At 32.7% G+C, this 21,540-nt stretch overlaps 1 protein-coding gene and 1 long non-coding RNA gene across 4 annotated transcripts in view; one reads left to right on the top strand and one right to left on the bottom strand.

The window, feature by feature from the left end:
- Positions 1-21,540, bottom strand: part of LOC143256312 (uncharacterized) — a 604,741-nt gene that overhangs the window by 189,692 nt on the left and 393,509 nt on the right. The gene's annotated exons all lie outside the window — the stretch shown is intronic.
- The window catches only part of LOC143256311 (uncharacterized), a 223,780-nt gene continuing 218,949 nt past the window's right edge, over positions 16,710-21,540 (top strand). The window contains exon 1 of the mRNA XM_076513387.1: positions 16,710-17,246. Coding sequence (XP_076369502.1) covers positions 17,127-17,246 — 120 coding nt within the window. The 5' untranslated portion in view covers positions 16,710-17,126. The remainder of the gene's footprint in view (positions 17,247-21,540) is intronic.

The raw sequence follows: 21,540 nt of genomic DNA, 5'->3' as shown, positions 1-21,540 counted from the left end.
TGAACATGTTTGTACGATATCCAGTAAAATATCTATAGTATGGTATCGACAAAGTGGAACACTTAAAAATTGATATGACTTGTTTTATTTCGTGATATGTTTTTGTTGGAGAAGCGTTTCGTGGATGAAATATTTAGCGATATTGTGCATAATGATATCAGCGATAACGCGAAATTTCATTCAATAAACTTACTTGTTTGCTTCCTCAATGACTGAATTAACTCTGCACAAAGACAGCAGTACTCCTGGCGTTCGCTGTGCTAGAAACTAATAAAAGTCGGAACAAACGCACGATATGAAAGATGTTCGCTAACAGCGTGATAAAAAAGTCGTAACAAACGCACGATATGAACGATGTTCGCTAACAGCGTGATAAGAAAGTTGCAACAAACGCACGATATGAACGATGTTCGCTAACAGCGTGATAAAAGTCGTAACAAACGCACGATATGAACGATGTTCGCTAACAGCGTGATAAAAAAGTCGTAACAAACGCACGATATGAACGATGTTCGCTAACAGCGTGATAAAAAAGTCGTAACAAATGCACGATATGAACAATGTTCGCTAACAGCGTGATAAAAAATTTGTAACAAACGCACGATATGAACAATTTTCGCTAACAGCGTGATAAAAAATTCGTAACCAACGCACGATATGAACAATATTCGTCAAGAGTGTGATAAAAAAGTCGTAACAAACGCACGACATGGACGATGTTCGCTAACTGTGCTACAAAATGATACAAAAGTCATTACATTGGGTTTCTATTTTTCTCAATGAAACAACATGTCCTTACTGATGGAAGGTCTAGCGAGAAAATCGACACTGGTCTTACTCACAAAAATGTTATTTCTATTTCAAGAATGTTTGGTTTATCGTTTACAACCGACCAACTTTTGCTGTTTGTGTCCCTAACTGTAACGTAACACAGACAAAGTGATTGAACACGAGTAATGGTGGACGTGAGCGTTCCGGAAATTTTTTTCCCGACATCCAATCAAAGCTTCTTCTGTTCCCAATGCGAGTTACAGTCTGAATAGGAGAGCTTCAAAAGCATTCTGTCGGTGACGTTTACTGCCATCTGGGCTGAGCTGTGGCCTAACGAAGCCACTGTAAAATTAAATCCGCGCACTGAACCGGAGAGCAGATGTGGTGGCCATTCTGTGCGACAAGGGTTTTATGTACCGCCTGTTCCTCTGCTAATTGTGATGGTCCCCTCCCCTTATCTGTGCATGTCCAACTTGGGGTGAAATGATATCTATAGTCCGACTGTCAACCAAACCAGTGACGTAAGCAACACGCTCTGTTGAGTTTCTTGAGAACTATTTGGTATCCTTAACGTAAGGATAATATATATATATATATATAATGCAGATAGACAGTTTCAAACAGTTTTTCCTTTTCTGTAATAAATATACATTTTTTCTCCCCACCATACCACACTCCCTCCTAACAAAAATGAAAATAGAACATTTACTTTTGTTTTACTTTTGTATTTTTTTTATTTTGCCGTTCGTTCCGCTTTATTCTATTTGTAAGCCTCAACATTCATCCCGCACAAAATGTGTAACCCTAAAATGTCCCGGATGTCACGTAAAACCATACATCCCTTAACAGAAGCAATCATATTTTGCTATTTCGATGAACACATTGCGCCCCTGCTGGCACAGCAGTAAGTCTTTAGTTTAGCAACGCTAAAATCAGGGGTTCGATTCCCCTAGGTGGAATCAGTAACCTACTCCAATGTGATTTTGCTATCAGAAAAAACCCGCCACACACATTAGCTCATTGCTCTCACAAATCAACCAGATTGCAATAAAAATAAAATGTGTAGACACCACACACACCAACAAACTTTGTACAAACAAACAAACCGGTATTCGTTCTTAAAATATATATTTATATTTCGGTTAATAACAACTGTGTTGAAAATGGTAGTTCTGTGTATTGTTATGAAATTAATTTATTTTCATAGTCACATATAAATAATTATTCTATTTGTTAACTATTCCGTCTATTTATACGGTTCTTAGGCCTATTTTATTTGTTTTGTAATTTGGGTAAATTGTTATGAAAGTTACAATATAATTTTTACTTGTTCATTTCTTGTCTTGCCAGGAAGATCAAAATGCAATTATTGAATAAATGAAATATTTAAATTAGTTTCATTGTTGAATATATTTAATATGTATCTAACTTCTTTTAGTGTTAAATAATTTTAAAATCAATTATAAATAACATATTTGTTAGCCAATTTAGTTGGCTTCCATGGTTACAAGTTATCGGTTAACTTTCCGTTATTCTCATAAAGGGAAGCGACTAGTTTCTATCAGTTTTGTGTTATCCTGATGGTCAAAAGTCACTCGAATGAATTATTTTCTCCAAATTCAAAATAAAAATAAATTTGTTATAGTAGCGTTTCCTCTTTATTCTGAACAGACTGAAAATTAGAACCCTCTAAACTCGCTTCAGCCAACAGGAATATTCATTACGGTGTTTAATTTACAGAAGTTGTGTACAAGTACAAGGGTGACCTAGCAAAAAGACCTATATTGTCTGAAGGTTGTGCGGGCGGCTGAGCACAAGAACTGTACATCAGATGAGATTTCAGAGACAAAAGCAAACGTCCCTCTGACAACCTTCACAAACACGCAGGCGGCTAACCAGACATCTGGTTCGAGACTCCAGAACAAAAGATGACACGAACTCGAAGAATCCTGAACGGGGAAGATGAACCCGAGCAGATAACGAGCAGAGATGGGGACCAGCATCTGTCTATCTGCCGTTAGTCCAAACAAAGTGCTTCCAGATCTTTGTCATCGAACGTGTCTTGTCCGTCACCCAAGCTGTTTGTGAAGAGTAAGCTTCACGCTTGACATCCAGAGGTCTCTGTTAGAGAGTGCTATGTGATAGAAACCTTTTCGTGTTTAATGATTGCAAACAGCAACTCAAGTCTAAATCTCCTACTTCCACTCGCCAAAGGCCAAAAAACAAATCAGCTTTTCCACGTCTTAGTGGAACACACTTCACCATGGTCACTTTCAACTCCTTCGTGGCAAGGTATTTAATATATAGGAACAGAGAGGAAGGACGATAAAGGTGGCGCTGTCCTCAGAACATATATGAAAATAGCTTTCTTTAAATAGGTAGTAAGCAAAGTAAGCGACCACTATCAAGTCCCTGGTCTAAACGGCCTGGAGTGGTTTGGGCAATCGCACGTGATTGTCCTCTTATCCTCCGAGAGGTCGGCTTTTATCACTGTAGGCTGTGATCGTACTCACTGTCTGTTTTTTTTATGGCCGCCCTGAGACACTGGGATCAACTTTAAAGATCAAGTCAGTAATGAGAATCTTTCTGTATCCACATTTTCAACAGCGGTGCCACCCGTCTTCAAAAGACGGCAATGGTTATTTGTCTTTGTCACTAGAGGCATGACCTGTACGAAACGTAGAGAAGACGTTTCACGTCCGACACGGTGTATCAGTTCGTTCGTTTATAGTTTATACGATCTTATAGAAAACATAAACAGAAAAAACTTCGCTAAGTGCTGGCCAATCCAGTTGGCCCTCAGGGACCACTAGTAGTAGATCGGTTGATAAGTTCCTATGTACACTGTCGCAAAGACTTGTTGTATTTGATGTTAACAAATCCGTTGTAAAGACCATTATGATAAAAACTCTTCCGTGCAATGTACTCCAGATCTAGGTCCCAATCTAAACTTAAATATTCCTTGAACTACATACCGTTTGGTAATAAAATCTGAGAAGCTTGTCTTGAAGTGAACGTTTGTACTTAATAAAATCTCATGACGACAACATCTAGATGCACACCTTTATCTTATGAAGACCGGTAATAAAGCTAGTTTCCTCATATTTAAATATCTTCTGCATATAAGTATCATACTTCGTTTGTAGCACCCAAACTTGTCACCATGTGAGGCTCACGCACTATATCACAATTAGAGTGTTGTTCTGGGTCAGCTGACGTTAAACCAATCCTGTACATGATTCTAAAAAACCCATAGGAGAATATGCTATTATATGTCAACCACACTACATTTGCTATATCTAGTGCCGACGAGATCTTTCGTTCAATACCAGTGTCTTCGGCTCGGCTGGTTCACGACAGACATATTAGTGGTCTTGGTGCAACATATATCATAAATGTTCCTGAACAGCGAGTGTTGGGACCAAGGAATATATTGTAATTATTCATTTTATTTAACCTATTTACAGCTCGGTTTATACGAAAGAATTATTAACCAAATGTTAATAGTTTCGTTTCGACTTTACTTACTGATTAACTTTACTAGTTACAGTTTTACAGTGAGTCAGATTTGTTTTCAGAACAGCGTTTTGGTCAGCAGTACAATCAGTTTCTGATACACGGTTAAAGGAATATGGGTATTGTATTCAATAGTCACAATACTTTGATAAAGTTTTTACATCTTGAAGGAAAATCATATAAATGCAGTTGTATCTTAAATATGTTGAACCACAAGAAAACATGATTTTACAAATTATTATTGAGTGTCGTTCAATGTTTGTACCCCTAGAGTTTTGTACAAACAAAGTATTTTTCTTTATTCTTAAGCTAAACAACATCTTTCTGCTTTTAATGGTCACAAACAAAAAATACATTCTTTTGACTATTATTAGTGTTATTGGACAATAAGTCTAGTAATGTTTCATAACTTAATACACTATCCGTTAGGGCAAACAAACATTTTACCAGATTATAAATCTCTACAATATTTTTAGGTGTTATGGATAAACAAAACATTTTACTATATATGAAATCTCTACACTATTTTTAGGTGTTATGGATAAACAAAACATTTTACCAGATTATAAATCTCTACACTATTTTTAGGTGTTATGGATAAACAAAACATTTTACTATATATGAAATCTCTACACTATTTTTAGGTGTTAAGGATAAACAAAACATTATACTATATATCAAATCTCTACACTATTTTTAGGTGTTATGGATAAACAAAACATTTTACTATATATGAAATCTCTACACTATTTTTAGGTGTTATGGATAAACAAAACATTTTACTATATATAAATCTCTACACTATTTTTTAGGTGTTATGGATAAACAAAACATTTTACTATATATGAAATCTCTACACTATTTTTTAGGTGTTATGGATAAACAAAACATTTTACCAGATTATAAATCTCTACACTATTTTTTTAGGTGTTATGGATAAACAAAACATTTTACCTATATATAAATCTCTACACTATTTTTAGGTGTTATGGATAAACAAAACATTTTACTATATATGAAATCTCTACACTATTTTTAGGTGTTATGGATAAACAAAACATTATACTATATATGAAATCTCTACACTATTTTTAGGTGTTATGGATAAACAAAACATTTTACTATGTATTAAATCTCTACACTATTTTTAGGTGTTATGGATAAACAAAACATTTTACTATATATGAAATCTCTACACTATTTTTAGGTGTTATGGATAAACAAAACATTTTACTATATACTAAATCTCTACACTTTATTTTTAGGTGCTATGGAAAAACAAAACATTTTACTATATATAAATCTCTACACTATTTTTAGGTGTTATGGATAAACAAAACATTTTACTATATATTAAATCTCTACACTATTTTTAGGAGCTATAGGAAAACAAAACATTTTACTATATATGAAATCTCTACACTATTTTTAGGTGTTATGGATAAAGAAAACATTTGACTATATATTAAATCTCTACACTATTTTTAGGTGTTATGGATAAACAAAACATTTTACTATATATTAAATCTCTACACTATTTTTAGGTGTTATGGATAAACAAAACATTTTACTATATACTAAATCTCTTCTTTATTTTAAGAGCTATAGAAAAACAAAACATTTTACTATATACTAAATCTCTTCTTTATTTTTAGGAGTTATGGACAAACAAAAGAATTTACTATATATTAAATACTTATATTATCCTTATGGGGTAATGGACAAACAAAACGTTTTAGTATATATTAAATACTTACATTATCTTTACGGATAGAAGAGACACTTTCTACCAAATGTAACTTTTCTTTACGAATTTATGGGCAAAGGAAACATTTTACTGACTTTTAAGTACAATTAAGTCTAAAATCTGTAAACTATTTGTATTATCTGCTTAAATAAACACTGTATGAACAATAGCAGGTCATTAAGTTTTGATTATTGGCTTAACCATTTTGGTGTTAAACAAAAATGAATACAGTAAATACGTCACGAGGAAATAAATCAACACTGTTCATAGGCTTAGTGTGTAGATTTAGGCTTAATCTTCATTTTTCATGTTTTAATCAGTGCAGTATGTAGACCTGCGACGAGTCATAAGCTTGTTTTTCCAACTTTAATCAGCTAATATTAATGTTTACTGATCCTGTTTTCCTGTTTTAATCGACTTAATATTTAAATCTACTGCTGATATTTTTCCTGTTTTAATCGACTTAATATTTAAATCTACTGCTGATATTTTTCCTGTTTTAATCGACTTAATATTTAAATCTACTGCTGATATTTTTCCTGTTTTAATCGACTTAATATTTAAATCTACTGCTGATATTTTTCCTATTTTAATCGACTTAATATTTAAATCTACTGCTGATATATTTCCTGTTTTAATCGACTTAATATTCAAATCTACTGCTGATATTTTTCCTGTTTTAATCGACTTAATATTTAAATCTAATGCTGATATTTTTCCTGTTTTAATCGACTTAATAATTAAATCTACTGTTGATATTTTCCCTGTTTTAATCTACTTAATATTTAAATCTACTGATGATATTTTTCCTGTTTTAATCGACTTAATATTTAAATCTACTGTTAATATTTTTCCTGTTTTAATCGACTTAATATTTAAATGTACTGTTGATATTTTTCCTGTTTTAATCTACTTAATATTTAAATCTATTGGTGATATTTTTCCTGTTTTAATCGACTTAATATTTAAATCTACTGTTAATATTTTTCCTGTTTTAATCTACTTAATATTTAAATCTATTGGTGATATTTTTCCTGTTTTAATCGACTTAATATTTAAATCTACTGTTAATATTTTTCCTGTTTTAATCTACATTATATTCAAATCTACTAAAGATATTTTTCCTGTTTTAATCGACTTAATATTTAAATCTACTGTTAATATTTTTCCTGTTTTAATCTACTTAATATTTAAATCTACTAAGGATATTTTTCCTGTTTTAATCTACTTAATATTTAAATGTACTATTAATATTTTTCCTTTTTTAATCGACTTAATATTTAAATGTACTGTTGATATTTTTCCTGTTTTATTCTACTTAATATTTAAATCTACTGTTGATATTTTTCCTGTTTTAATCTACTTAATATTTAAATCTACTGGTGATATTTTTCCTGTTTTAATCGACTTAATATTTAAATCTACTGTTAATATTTTTCCTGTTTTAATCTACTTAATATTTAAATCTACTAAGGATATTTTTCCTGTTTTAATCTACTTAATATTTAAATGTACTGTTGATATTTTTCCTGTTTTAATCTACTTAATATTTAAATCTACTGTTGATATTTTTCCTGTTTTAATCTACTTAATATTTAAATCTACTGGTGATATTTTTCCTGTTTTAATCTACTTAATATTTAAATCTACTGGTGATATTTTTCCTGTTTTAATCTACTTAATATTTAAATCTACTGCTGATATTTTTCCTGTTTTAATCGACTTAATAATTAAATCTACTGTTGATATTTTCCCTGTTTTAATCTACTTAATATTTAAATCTACTGGTGATATTTTTCCTGTTTTAATCTACTTAATATTTAAATCTACTGTTGATATTTTTCCTGTTTTAATCTGTTTAATATTTAAATCTACTGCTGATATTTTTCCTGTTTTAATCTACTTAATATTTAAATCTACTGCTGATATTTTCCCTGTTTTAATCTACTTAATATTTAAATCTACTGATGATATTTTTCCTGTTTTATCTACGACTTTTTTACATTTTCTCAATGATAATTCATTCTCTTTTCAACATTTGTTTAAAATAATATCTATTGTCACCAGGGTACATTTAAACAGTGTTTGTTCACTAAGTTATATTTCATGAGTCACAATTTTATTCTTGTTTTCTTAATCTTCATACGGCTATTTTATCACTTTCACAACCTGCAGGCTTATAAACATAAATAACTACTAAGAAGTGCGAACTGTAACACTATAGACTGGAGAATAGTTCATTGGAACACGAACCTATTTTGAAAGAACGAATTCGTCGTCTTATTAAGGCCTAATGATTGGATGTCTTAAAAAAACAAAACATTAGTATAATTATATGCTATACGCTGAGGAAATTGATATCTCTCACTAATTTATGGCTGTTAGGATCTTATTTGTACGTTTACTTCCACAATTAACAGCTGCAATAAATAATTTCCTACGACAAATGTTGAAAACTGAGTAGTGATAACACGCCACCTGTCGAGAAGCAGTAATAGTATGCATGATTTCTATTCAATCAACACTTGAGTTCCCTGCTGGGACAGCGCTAAGTCTACGGTTTGTTTTTTTTTTGTTTTTGTTTTTTAGAATTTCGCGCATAGCTACACGAGGACTATCTGCGCTAGCCGTCCCTAATTTTGCAGTGTAAGACTAGATGGATGGCAGCTAGTCACCACAACCCATCGCCAACTCTTGGGCTACTCTTTTACCAACCCCCCCCCCCTTCCCCACTGCTGATGGGGCGAGCAGGTTTGGTGCGACGGGGATTCGATACCGCGACCCTCGGATTACTAGTCGAATGCCTTAACCCATCTGGCCATGCATGGCCTAAGTTTACGGATTTACGACGTTAAAATCAGGGGATTCGATTCCCCTCGGTGAACACAGCAGAAAGCCTGATGTGTTTTTGCTATAAAATAAACACTTGCAGCTGAGTCAGAAAATAAAACGGCTCATATAACATCATTCATTAATAGCGTTTATTCGTCAGAAAGTACAATTTATTGCAAATATCATATAAGCATTGCAAAGTTGTGTTTAGTGGTATAAGGTTCCCAAAATAAGTGTCTCACGTGTCACTATAAAGTAACACCTGGTCTTGTTAAAACGATACCGACCACATAGAATAGCTAGCTAGATAACTATCTATTTTTGTCATCTATTTCTCGTGTCACTTTTACCATCTGTCACAGAACGTAACAACGGAGATACCTTTCGAATGAAACTTTTGGTTTTGTTTTCCTGGTCTGTATAATTAAGACTTTTTTGAATGGTTCAAAACGTTCAGTATGATATCAAATAAAGTATCTTTAACCAAACCTTCACTCTATTCCATATCTTTCATTATTTTTTCTTCTTTCTCTCACATGATTACACAGCCAAACTAGCGTGTGTTTTCTGAAACGTTTTACACGTGGATGGCTTTCAAGCTACCAACATTTTGTACGATTAATACACAGAAATGACTACATTTTCCTTTTTAAATGAACCATTCATACATATAAAGTGAAAATCTCAACTAGTAAGTATTTTGCTTATCGTTAGATCTTATATTTTTTCTTTATTAATAAACTATATATATATATATATACATAAGATTTCAAATGTTAAATAAATAAACAGGTAAATAATCCCGTAAACTGACATATTTATCATTGGAAGACCTCTTTAGATACACGATACGCTGTTATTAAAAATACAATTTTGGCACAATTTGGTTGTTTAAATTTATTCTCAAGACGGCTGGTATGTGTATTAACACTTTTTTTTAAAACAAAGTACAGAACAAAGTTTTGATTTTCTTAGATCATCTTCAGGTTAACAAAGAAACTTTGTTCTCCAGTTTATCTTAATAAAACCCATACCAGCTGTCTTGAGGACAATTGTTTACTCCAAGTGGGTTTCTCGTCCTCACGAATGCGATTGTTTAGTTGTTTTAGCATAATGCTGAATAATGGCCTATCAGTCCTTTGTCCGTCAGGGATATCGAGCTCCGAATTGTAGGGTTATAAGCTCTGTAACTAATCGTTTATGATGTTTCTATGAGCATAATGTTACAGTTATAGGTCGTGCGTATTTACTTTATTTGTTATAGTTATAGGTCGTGCGTATTTACTTTATTTGTTATAGTTATAAGTCGTGCGTATTTACTTTATTTGTTATAGTTATAGGTCGTATTTACTTTATTTGTTATAGTTATAGGTCGTATTTACTTTATTTGTTATAGTTATAGGTCATGCGTATTTACTTTATTTGTTATAGTTATAAGTCGTGCGTATTTACTTTATTTGTTATAGTTATAGGTCGTGCGTATTTACTTTATTTGTTATAGTTATAAGTCGTGCGTATTTACTTTATTTGTTATAGTTATAGGTCGTATTTACTTTATTTGTTATAGTTATAGGTCGTGCGTATTTACTTTATTTGTTATAGTTATAAGTCGTGCGTATTTACTTTATTTGTTATAGTTATAGGTCGTATTTACTTTATTTGTTATAGTTATAAGTCGTGCGTATTTACTTTATTTGTCATAGTTATAGGTCGTATTTACTTTATTTGTTATAGTTATAGGTCGTATTTACTTTATTTGTTATAGTTATAGGTCGTGCGTATTTACTTTATTTGTTATAGTTATAAGTCGTGCGTATTTACTTTATTTGTTATAGTTATAGGTCGTATTTACTTTATTTGTTATAGTTATAGGTCGTGCGTATTTACTTTATTTGTTATAGTTATAAGTCGTGCGTATTTACTTTATTTGTTATAGTTATAGGTCGTGCGTATTTACTTTATTTGTTATAGTTATAAGTCGTGCGTATTTACTTTATTTGTTATAGTTATAGGTCGTATTTACTTTATTTGTTATAGTTATAGGTCGTGCGTATTTACTTTATTTGTTATAGTTATAAGTCGTGCGTATTTACTTTATTTGTTATAGTTATAGGTCGTATTTACTTTATTTGTTATAGTTATAGGTCGTGCGTATTTACTTTATTTGTTATAGTTATAAGTCGTGCGTATTTACTTTATTTGTTAGAGTTATAGGTTGTATTCACTTTATTTGTTATAGTTATAGGTCGTATTTACTTTATTTGTTACAGTTATAGGTCGTATTTACTTTATTTGTTACAGTTATAGGTCGTATTTACTTTATTTGGTAGAAAAAAGCCGTTAAAAGCAAATTCGAATAAAATAAAGCATGATAGGATGAAATTCCGAGAACTTAGCACGTTAGAACTGTATAACTTGTATAAATAATACTAAAATAAAATAGTATTTACATAAGATAATCACACAATATGTGGCAAATCAACAGATTGTTGAAAACAGTTCTGTTGAAAACACTTTTATAGAAGAGCGAACAAACCTTCTATGTAAAATATGTTCATGCACTTATAAATATGGCAAAAATTCGCAAATGAAATGAAGGAGCAGACAACTAAACATGAGTTAAACAGTAGAAAGAAATAAGGAACATGAAAAGAAATGAAACAAAGAACGCCCGACGATTCTCCTCTCACAGTAAGCCATTAACTCTCACTCTTATAACGCACACACAGCTTAAAGTGCGAGGAATAGTTCTGACACTACAGTGAGCTTCCCGCTAGTACTGTGGTAAGTCTACGGACTTACAATGCTAAAATCAGGGGTTCGATTCCCCTCGATGGGACCAGCAGAGAGCCCGATGTTACTTTCCTGTAAGCAAACACACATACTGCAGAGACGCTGAGCTGGCTGGTCAACTCCAACCAGTTTATTTATCAGGGTATTAAACATCAGATAATCAATAAAAGGAAATTAGAATGACACAAGCAAATCGTGAGGTAATGATTGTTTCCTCTTAACCACGAAACGAAGTAATGAACTATCTGTGCACCACAGGTATCGAAATCCGATCTCCGTGATGTTTATTAACCAAGCAGCAAAGCCTACTTCATTACGACAAAATAAGTTATAAGTGTTTTTTTTTTGCTGAATTTATAGACGAGTTCTAAAATATTTAGAAACTTTAAGCAACCCGAACAGTCCTTTTAAAAAATAAATGGATAAGTTTTCTCGTAGTCTGAGATGTACCCTCGATGTGATGTCTGTTTATCTTTTCAATATAAGTTTACACAAGGAGTAGGTTATCTATGTTCACCTCGCCGCGAGTATCTAAACCCGTATTTTAGCGTTATAAGCCCTCAGATTTACTACTAACCCACTAGGGGACCGATTTGCTGTTCTACTTAGCTCTGGTCGTTGTCAACGTAATTAATCTTTACTAAATTGTCTTTCTAAATGTATTGTTATGCTGACAGTATATAAGATTGTTTAATAAAATATTCATTTCTTAAAGTACTGTGGTTAAATGAAACAAGCAAATATATAAAAAAATATTTTTATTGTATCGGAGACATATTTTTTTAATTCATAAAGTTACAATAAACATCCAGCTGAATAATCAGTGATAATACAGCATACGATAACAAATAGAATTAAACCTAATGATCAATCTCTCAGGCTGGGCCTCAGAAAGTCAAGGCTCGAGCCACGATAAATAGTCTAAACTAAGTATTTTGAGCACTGGAAGACTTAGTGACGTGTACTACGTAATAATAACGTACACATGCCAGACTCACTCACGTGTAAACAGGAAAATCCATAAAAATACAACAACAAAAAAACGCGACTAAAGAGGAATATTTATGACAAAAAGTTCCCCTAGTGTCATGACAGGTGAAGCTATTTTACATTCATTTAGATGTGCATACATCTGTGTTTGTCTACAGCTACGTATGTTAACGACGTCTATTAGAATCACACACGTCTGTTCAATGCACGTTGTTACGTTTGTCTGGAACGTACTCATCGTGCCAGTTTCTTGGCGTCGGTTTCCACCAGTAGGTGTCTCACTTACCTTATTACCAGTGGTAATGACTGTGTCCACTTCTCAAGTCGGGCCAGTATTTTCAACTCGTCAAGTGTCGATTACCACTTCTCCCACCTAGCCACAATATATCCCCCCACCCACCCATCTGTTTTTTTTTTTCTTCACCGACCTGAGGTACCTCAATGATTAGGTTTTGCTACTCGTGTATGTAAACCGAAGTCGTTCTTCAAACCCAAGTCTGTATTATTCGGTATTTATGGATGCACGAAATCGAAAACAAGTACCTCATTAAGAGAACGTGCCTCCTAGCTTAATGTGTTGGCCGGGAGAAACGTGTCTCTTTTCTCACCCTTACCTGTTGATGGTGTTCCACAGTGTTGAGCTGTAATTATTGGTTTTGATAACAGTTCTTCTATAGCCTAAAACCCAATATATCTATCTATATGCAATTATGGCTTTAATATATAAAAAGGGTCCTTCAGCGAGACAAAGTTAAACATAAGGACTTACAATGCTGAAATATGGACTTTGATTCCTCGTGATGGATCTAGCAAACAGCCTAACGTGGCTCTGCCCTAAAACAAAATATTATCCATAAATATATACATTTAATTAGATATCGGTTTGTTTCTGTGTTTAGTAACTAATGAGTTGAGTTTTTATAAAGTAGTTTTAAATAACACAATGTAACACAAATTTTGTTTCTGAATATCATGTGTTATTTCTTAATTGGTTATGTTGTAAAAGTACAGAAAATGACCATTATTCCCTTCAAACTTTGCTTTTGTGACCTGGATAATGAAATTTAGAAATTAACTTATTTTCTATGTAAAATGGACATAAGGTCTGAATAAAACAACATATGAAAGAATGTTATTTACACTAAAGTTATACAAAAATGTTTAGAAGTAAGTAGTTTTTCGAGATTTGCGACTGTAATGTAAATCACTTTCACGTATCATCCCCAAATATAGTCTCCCATCATGTTTTAGTTATACGCTCCCAGGTCCCAAAAGCAAAGTTTGAAGAGAAAAATAGGTCTTTTCCACTTACTTTAGGCATAAACAATTGGAAAATAACACTTTCTGTCCAGGAACAAGAAAAAGTAAACATTTTGTTGCATAATGTACGGTATGTGTAAATAATGATGTGTGTAGTGTGCGGTATGTGTAAATAATGATGTGTGTAGTGTACGGTATGTGTAAATAATGATGTGTGTAGTGTGCGGTATGTGTAAATAATGATGTGTGTAGTGTGCATTCTCTTCACTTATGGCACGTGCACACACTGTGAATGTGTGTGTGCTGTACCTGTTAGGGTGCACATTATAATGTGCAATGTAATTCAGTTATATAGTGTGGGCTGTGGTTATACTAAAGGTTGATAAATTAATCAGTTAATTAACTACTTCAAACTAACACTTCCACGTGTCCCCGTGCTATTGCTCTATTAGGCGTATTTATAACTGTGGTAAGTCTGTTTGTTACACATCTAGAAGCGTCCAATGAATATCAGTCAGTTGGACAGACTGAGAAACTTTGTGGTTTTATGAATTTTTTATACTTGCTCTGATTTTCTCAAGTGGTTCTATAACGTGTAGTTTTGTTTATCACCTGAAGGTGTATCTATAATACTATTGAAGCTTCCTTGTTCCGTTGTTATAATTTAACAATTGTATTGCACGTCCTGTGTATCTGTTCCACTCTTACTATAATTACTGCCTACCTACAAACCTTCTAAGCGAAATATAATAGTTAACACCAGAAGTGTTAAGAAAGAAAGGTTATTTTATTTTTACTTCGTACCAAATACATCAGGTGACAATTAAATTTCTTTGATTATTTTTAAGCCCACAAAATGGGCTACTTGTGCTGTGCTCACTGGGGGTATCGAAGCCCAGGTTTTAGCGTTATAAGCCTTCAAGCTTACCGATGAGCCACAGAGAATCTTGTGAGATTTCGAAATTAGACAAGAACGTTCGTGAGATTTATCGAACGAATTTGGATTAATACAGTTTTCAAGCTACGAATCGAACTGTTGTACAGTTATTTAAAGAACATTAGTTTTCTATAAGAGTTGGAATTTTTTATACATAGGTTGTGACAACGTTACAGAAATTTAGGTCAGTAGTTTAATTTCTGGGGCTACTCTAATGAAATGGTGTACCGTAGTGTTGTGATAATGTTACAGAAACTTAGGTCAGTAGTTTAATTTCTGGGGCTACTCTAATGAAATGGTGTACCGTAGTGTTGTGATAATGTTACAGAAACTTAGGTCAGTAGTTTAATTTCTGGGGCTACTCTAATTAAATGGTGTACTGTAGTGTTGTGATAACGTTACAGAAACTTATGTCAGTAGTTTAATTTCTGGGGCTACTCTAATTAAATGGTGTACTGTAGTGTTGTGATAACGTTACAGAAACTTAGGTCAGTAGTTTAATTTCTGGGGCTACACTAATTATATGGTGTACTGTAGTGTTGTGATAAAGTTACAGAAACTTAGGTCAGTAGTTTAATTTCTGGGGCTACTCTAATTAAATGGTGTACTGTAGTGTTGTGATAACGTTACAGAAACTTAGGTCAGTAGTTTAATTTCTGGGGCTACTCTAATGAAATAGTGTACCGTAGTGTTGTGATAACGTTACAGAAACTTAGGTCAGTAGTTTAATTTCTGGGGCTACTCTAATTAAATGGTGTACTGTAGTGTTGTGATAACGTTACAGAAACTTAGGTCAGTAGTTTAATTTCTGGGGCTACTCTAATTAAATAGTGTACCGTAGTGTTGTGATAATGTTACAGAAACTTAAGTCAGTAGTTTAATTTCTGGGGCTACTTTAATGAAATAGTGTAACGTAGTGTTGTGATAATGTTACAGAAACTTAGGTCAGTAGTTTAATTTCTGGGGCTACTCTAATTAAATGGTGTACTGTAGTGTTGTGATAACGTTACAGAAACTTAGGTCAGTAGTTTAATATCTGGGGCTACTCTAGTGAAATAGTGTACCGTAGTGTTGTGATAATGTTACAGAAACATAGGTCAGTAGTTTAATTTCTGGGGCTACTCTAATTAAATGGTGTACTGTAGTGTTGTGATAACGTTACAGAAACTTAGGTCAGTAGTTTAATATCTGGGGCTACTCTAGTGAAATAGTGTACCGTAGTGTTGTGATAATGTTACAGAAACTTATGTCAGTAGTTTAATTTCTGGGGCTACTTTAATTAAATGGTGTACTGTAGTGATTGGATAACGTTACAGAAACTTAGGTCAGTAGTTTAATTTCTGGGGCTACTCTAATTAAATAGTGTACTGTAGTGTTGTGATAACGTTACAGAAACTTAGGTCAGTAGTTTAATTTCTGGGGCTACTCTAATGAAATAGTGTACCGTAGTGTTGTGATAACGTTACAGAAACTTAGGTCAGTAGTTTAATTTCTGGGGCTACTTTAATTAAATTGTGTGGTTTAGCTGTCCAGAAAGAAGAAAACGATTTCGCAGTAACAAGGTTCACTTTCCATCACGTCAGTTATTGAGCAACGCCTGGCCAAAGACATCAAAGTTATTAAAAATAAACTACATCAGTTCAAACTAACATAATATCTATTTAAATGTTATTGACCAATGTTAATCAGTATCACATCGCTGGTATATGTAGTTGTACATAAATTCAGCTTAAATCTAGTCAGTAAGCATACAAATGCTATTATCTCACTTATTTCATCGTGCAACTTACGATAATATCCCCCCCCCCAAAAAAAAAATCAAAGTCCGTGATATATTTCTCGTATCCACGTCAGTTACTACATTATGACGTTTGTTTCTTACTCCGGTAGAAACAGTTGGTTCAAAATCTGTGATGATGAATAACACCTTCAAGACCAGCAAGGAACGAAACTTCTCACCCTAACGTGATACATCACGGTGGCAGACAGCGCCCCCTATAATTATCATTCATTTTTATGATGTGCTTCAGTGACTAGACTCTCACCAGGAAGACTAGATGGGTGGAAGCAAGATGTGGGTGATATAGGATATACACAAATGTTCCTTTAGTTTAGCTTGTAGGTAGAATTAGGGGGAGGCAGAGATAATACGTTTCTCATTTTTTGAGCACAACTATCTTCTAGGTAGTATGTTCATATCATTATGCTTAAGTACAACTATTATTATATCCTTTTACCAAGTCGACATATCTACCATATTCATGTTCACCAAATTATTATATGTACAATATCTCTGTTAACCAAGTCAGTATGGCTACCACATTTCTGTTTACCAAGTCAGTATGGCTACCACATTTCTGTTTACCAAGTCAGTATTGCTACCACATTTCTGTTTATCAAGTAAGTACAAGTATTCATTTATTGTCTATTTCTAAGTACACGTTTTTCATTAACAATAGTATAATTATGAAACTTCTCTTCATCAAGTTAGTATATCCACTATATTCCTGACTATAAGTAAGTATAATCACTATATTACTACATCTTTGATTATAAGTAAGTATAATCACTATATTCCTGAATATAAGTCAGTATAATTACAGTTTTCCTGACTAACAGTCAGTATAACCACTATATTCCTGACTATAGTCAGTATCCTACCTTATTTCTCACTATAAGTCAGTATAATTACAGTATTCCTGACTAACAGTCAGTATAACCACTATATTCCTGACTAATAGTCAGTATAACCACTATATTCCTGACTATAAGTCAGTATAACCACTATATTCATGACTATAAATCAGTATAATCACTATATTCCTGACTATAAGTCAGTATAACCACTATATTCATGACTATAAATCAGTATAATCACTATATTCATGACTATAAGTCAGTATCCTACCTTATTTCCCACTATAAGTCAGTATAATTAGAGTATTCCTGACTAACAGTCAGTATAATTACTATATTCCTGACTATAAGTCAGTATAATTACAGTATTCATAAATTAAATTCAATATAATTATATTATTCAGTTTTAAAATTTATCGTATTCTACCATAACTTCGCTTACGATGACTTTCTTCAGGTTTTTATTATTACAGGACGAAGGCGTTTGTGTACCCCAGAGAAAACCCGACACTTTAAACCGTAAACATTCAGCCACATAAGCGGGAAAAATATGTACGAATTAAACTTTAAAAAAGTATAAAAAAAACTCTGCTCTTTATGAATTGTTAGTCAATGTGAGAAAATCTATTTATTACTTGGAAGTTTTCACACATAGTAAGAATAGAACTGCTAGTTGAAACTTTCTTACAATGGAATATTAGGGTCAGAGTTCTAAAGAATTACATTATTACAGTTAGTTTCTGAGAAATAGAGAACATACAGAGCGTGTAGTGAAAGTGGTTAGTTCTTCTGATTCTATTTGTTACTAAAAACATGATCTATACGGCACTTTGATCACTGACAACCCTGAAATCCAGGCCAAACCTGGTGGACATTACAAAAACAAAGTGGACAAAGGTAAACCCTAGTTAGTAGTCATATTACACTGATGTTGTATGGGCTTACTTTGTTTTATACGGTTCGGCGAACACCCACCCACAACAAAAAAAAAACAACAAACAACGATGGGAGACAATAAAGATGTCCGCAAAATTTGATATTCATTGGATTAGCACATTAGCACGCTGGATTAGCACATTAGCACTCTGGGTTAGCACATTTACCGATACAATTATGTAGTTCGTGGAGGTATCAATTGTATTACTGTTATGACTTCTGTATATTTACCATACCATCATATCCACAACCTCTCTGTTCACCAAATAAATATAATTACTATTATCAAAACAGTACAATTATAACCTATATGTTTACAGAGTCAGTGTAACTATTACACTACTTTTATCAAAACAGTACAATTATAAACTATATGTTTACAGAGTCAGTGTAACAATAACACTACTTTTATCAAAACAGTACAATTATAACCTATATGTTTACAGAGTCAGTGTAACTATTACACTTCTTTTATCAAAACAGTACAATTATAACCTATATGTTTACAGAGTCAGTGTAACTATTACACTACTTTTATCAAAACAGTACAATTATAACCTATATGTTTACAGAGTCAGTGTAACTATTACACTACTCTTATCAAAACAGTACAATTATAACCTATATGTTTACAGAGTCAGTGTAACTATTACACTACTTTTATCAAAACAGTACAATTATAACCTGTATGTTTTATCAACTCAGTTTAACGACTATGTTTCTAGTTATCAAATCAGTACAATTATAACCTGTATGTTTTATCAACTCAGTTCAACGACTATGTTTCTAGTTATCAAATCAGTACAATTATAACCTGTCTGTTTTATCAACTCAGTTTAACGACTATGTTTCTAGTTATCAAATCAGTACAATTATAACCTGTATGTTTTATCAACTCAGTTTAACGACTATGTTTCTAGTTATCAAATCAGTACAATTATAACCTGTATGTTTTATCAACTCAGTTTAACGACTATGTTGCTAGTTATCAGTATAGACAACATCCTTTTGTTTATAAAGTCAGTATAACTAATATCTTTGTTTACCAGATCCGTATAACCACTATATTTCTGTTTACCGAGTCACTTTAACTTCCTGTTTCTGTTTAATAAGTCAGTGTATCAACTTATGTAAAATAAGTCAATTTAGCTATGGTGTGAATTTTGGTGTTATAATTCTCGCAACATGTCAATATGTGAGTTACATTACTAACGTGAAAAATTACCCTTCCTTCATGGCCCAGTCCGTACACGCACTGTATTTATATCAGTTTTAGTTTTGTTCACTCAATCATTATACCAGTTAACAGATGTTTCCCACAGACAGAACTAGTTTAGCTTCTGTATGCATATCTGTCATATTTTTGCTTACAAATTCAAGAGTAGATAAGAGGTCGGAGGTCAATTGGCAGGTTTTGTTTTCACCTGAACTGTTTGTACAACCTACTGTCTTTGTTTCTCTTGTGATGAATATCTCTTGTCACTTTCCACGTCTTTTTCTAGGCCTCAGGCATGACATGTGAGGTAATAAATATCGTGGCGCCCCCTAGGCAGGTACTTTGTCCCATCCTTGGTAGAATGTTTTGGGTTTTTTTCTCTCTCTTTGTTGCTACTCACATACTTCAGGTTTTTCTGGAGATCTTATCAAGTTTTAGTTAAAGTAGAAGCCAAAACAGAGTAGTTTAAGCGGTTAGCGGGAAAGTAAGCTCTCGGACTAGAGTCACACTCTGTGTGGTGTGTTTGTGACTTAATACAAATATCAAACTGTGTGTAGTGTATTTGTGACTTAATACAAATATCAAACTGTGTGTAGTGTATTTGTGACTTAATACAAATATCAAACTCTGTGTGTAGTGTGTTTGTGACTTAATACAAATATCAAACTGTGTGTAGTGTATTTGTGACTTAATACAAATATCAAACTGTGTGTAGTGTATTTGTGACTTAATACAAATATCAAACTGTGTGTATTGTGTATTTGTGACTTAATACAAATATCAAACTGTGTGTATTGTGTATTTGTGACTTAATACAAATATCAAACTGTGTGTGTAGTGTGTTTTGTGAATTAATACAAATATAAAACTGTGTATTGTGTATTTGTGACTTAATACAAATATCAAATTGTGTGTATTGTGTATTTGTGACTTAATACAAATATCAAACTGTGTGTGTAGTGTGTTTGTGAATTAATACAAATATTAAACTGTGTATTGTGTATTTGTGACTTAATACAAATATCAAACTGTGTGTATTGTGTATTTGTGACTTAATACAAATATCAAACTGTGTGTATTGTGTATTTGTGACTTAATACAAATATCAAACTGTGTGTGTAGTGTGTTTGTGAATTAATACAAATATAAAACTGTGTATTGTGTATTTGTGACTTAATACAAATATCAAATTGTGTGTATTGTGTATTTGTGACTTAATACAAATATCAAACTGTGTGTGTAGTGTGTTTGTGACTTAATACAAATATTAAACTGTGTATTGTGTATTTGTGACTTAATACAAATATCAAACTGTGTGTATTGTGTATTTGTGACTTAATACAAATATCCCCCTAGTTTTTATGTTGTGAATCAGAAGACTTATCAACGGGGGACCCAGAAAGATGAACTCCTTTTCTAATAGTAATAATAAGTGTAATAAAAGTTGTAACAAGTGAAATCTGAGGTTCAGTTTCCTTCCTTATATAAATAATGAAATGTGGCTTAATTATAAAACGAAACGTAATAACAGGATGAATTTATTAAACATTTCCGGTTCCTCACCCTCGGTAATCTAAAAGCACAAAACATTCTTTGTTTCCTTTGTACCTCAAGGTTACTGATGATGGAATTGCGAGGGTTTCGAAACGTTTAATATTATCGTGTTGTGTTTTATCATTGAGCTACGTTTAGAATTAGTGTTAACTACCTACCTCATGTGACCGAGTGGAAAACACGATGGCTTCTAACGTTAACATTCAAAAGTTTCTCCGTGCGGTGGCGTAGCACAGACAGCTCGTTTTTAAGGTTTGCTCGGGATAACAAATAAACTAGTAAAGTTCACCACGATTTTTCAGCTGTTTATCTTCCGAGTAAAGTTATTCCTTTTAATCTTCATTGGACTTG

Source organism: Tachypleus tridentatus, chromosome 7 (genome assembly GCF_004210375.1).
Source record: "Tachypleus tridentatus isolate NWPU-2018 chromosome 7, ASM421037v1, whole genome shotgun sequence".
Taxonomy (NCBI): Eukaryota; Metazoa; Arthropoda; class Merostomata; order Xiphosura; family Limulidae; genus Tachypleus; species Tachypleus tridentatus.
Note: the sequence above shows the minus strand (reverse complement) of the source record. Positions and strands in the feature narration are given on the sequence as shown.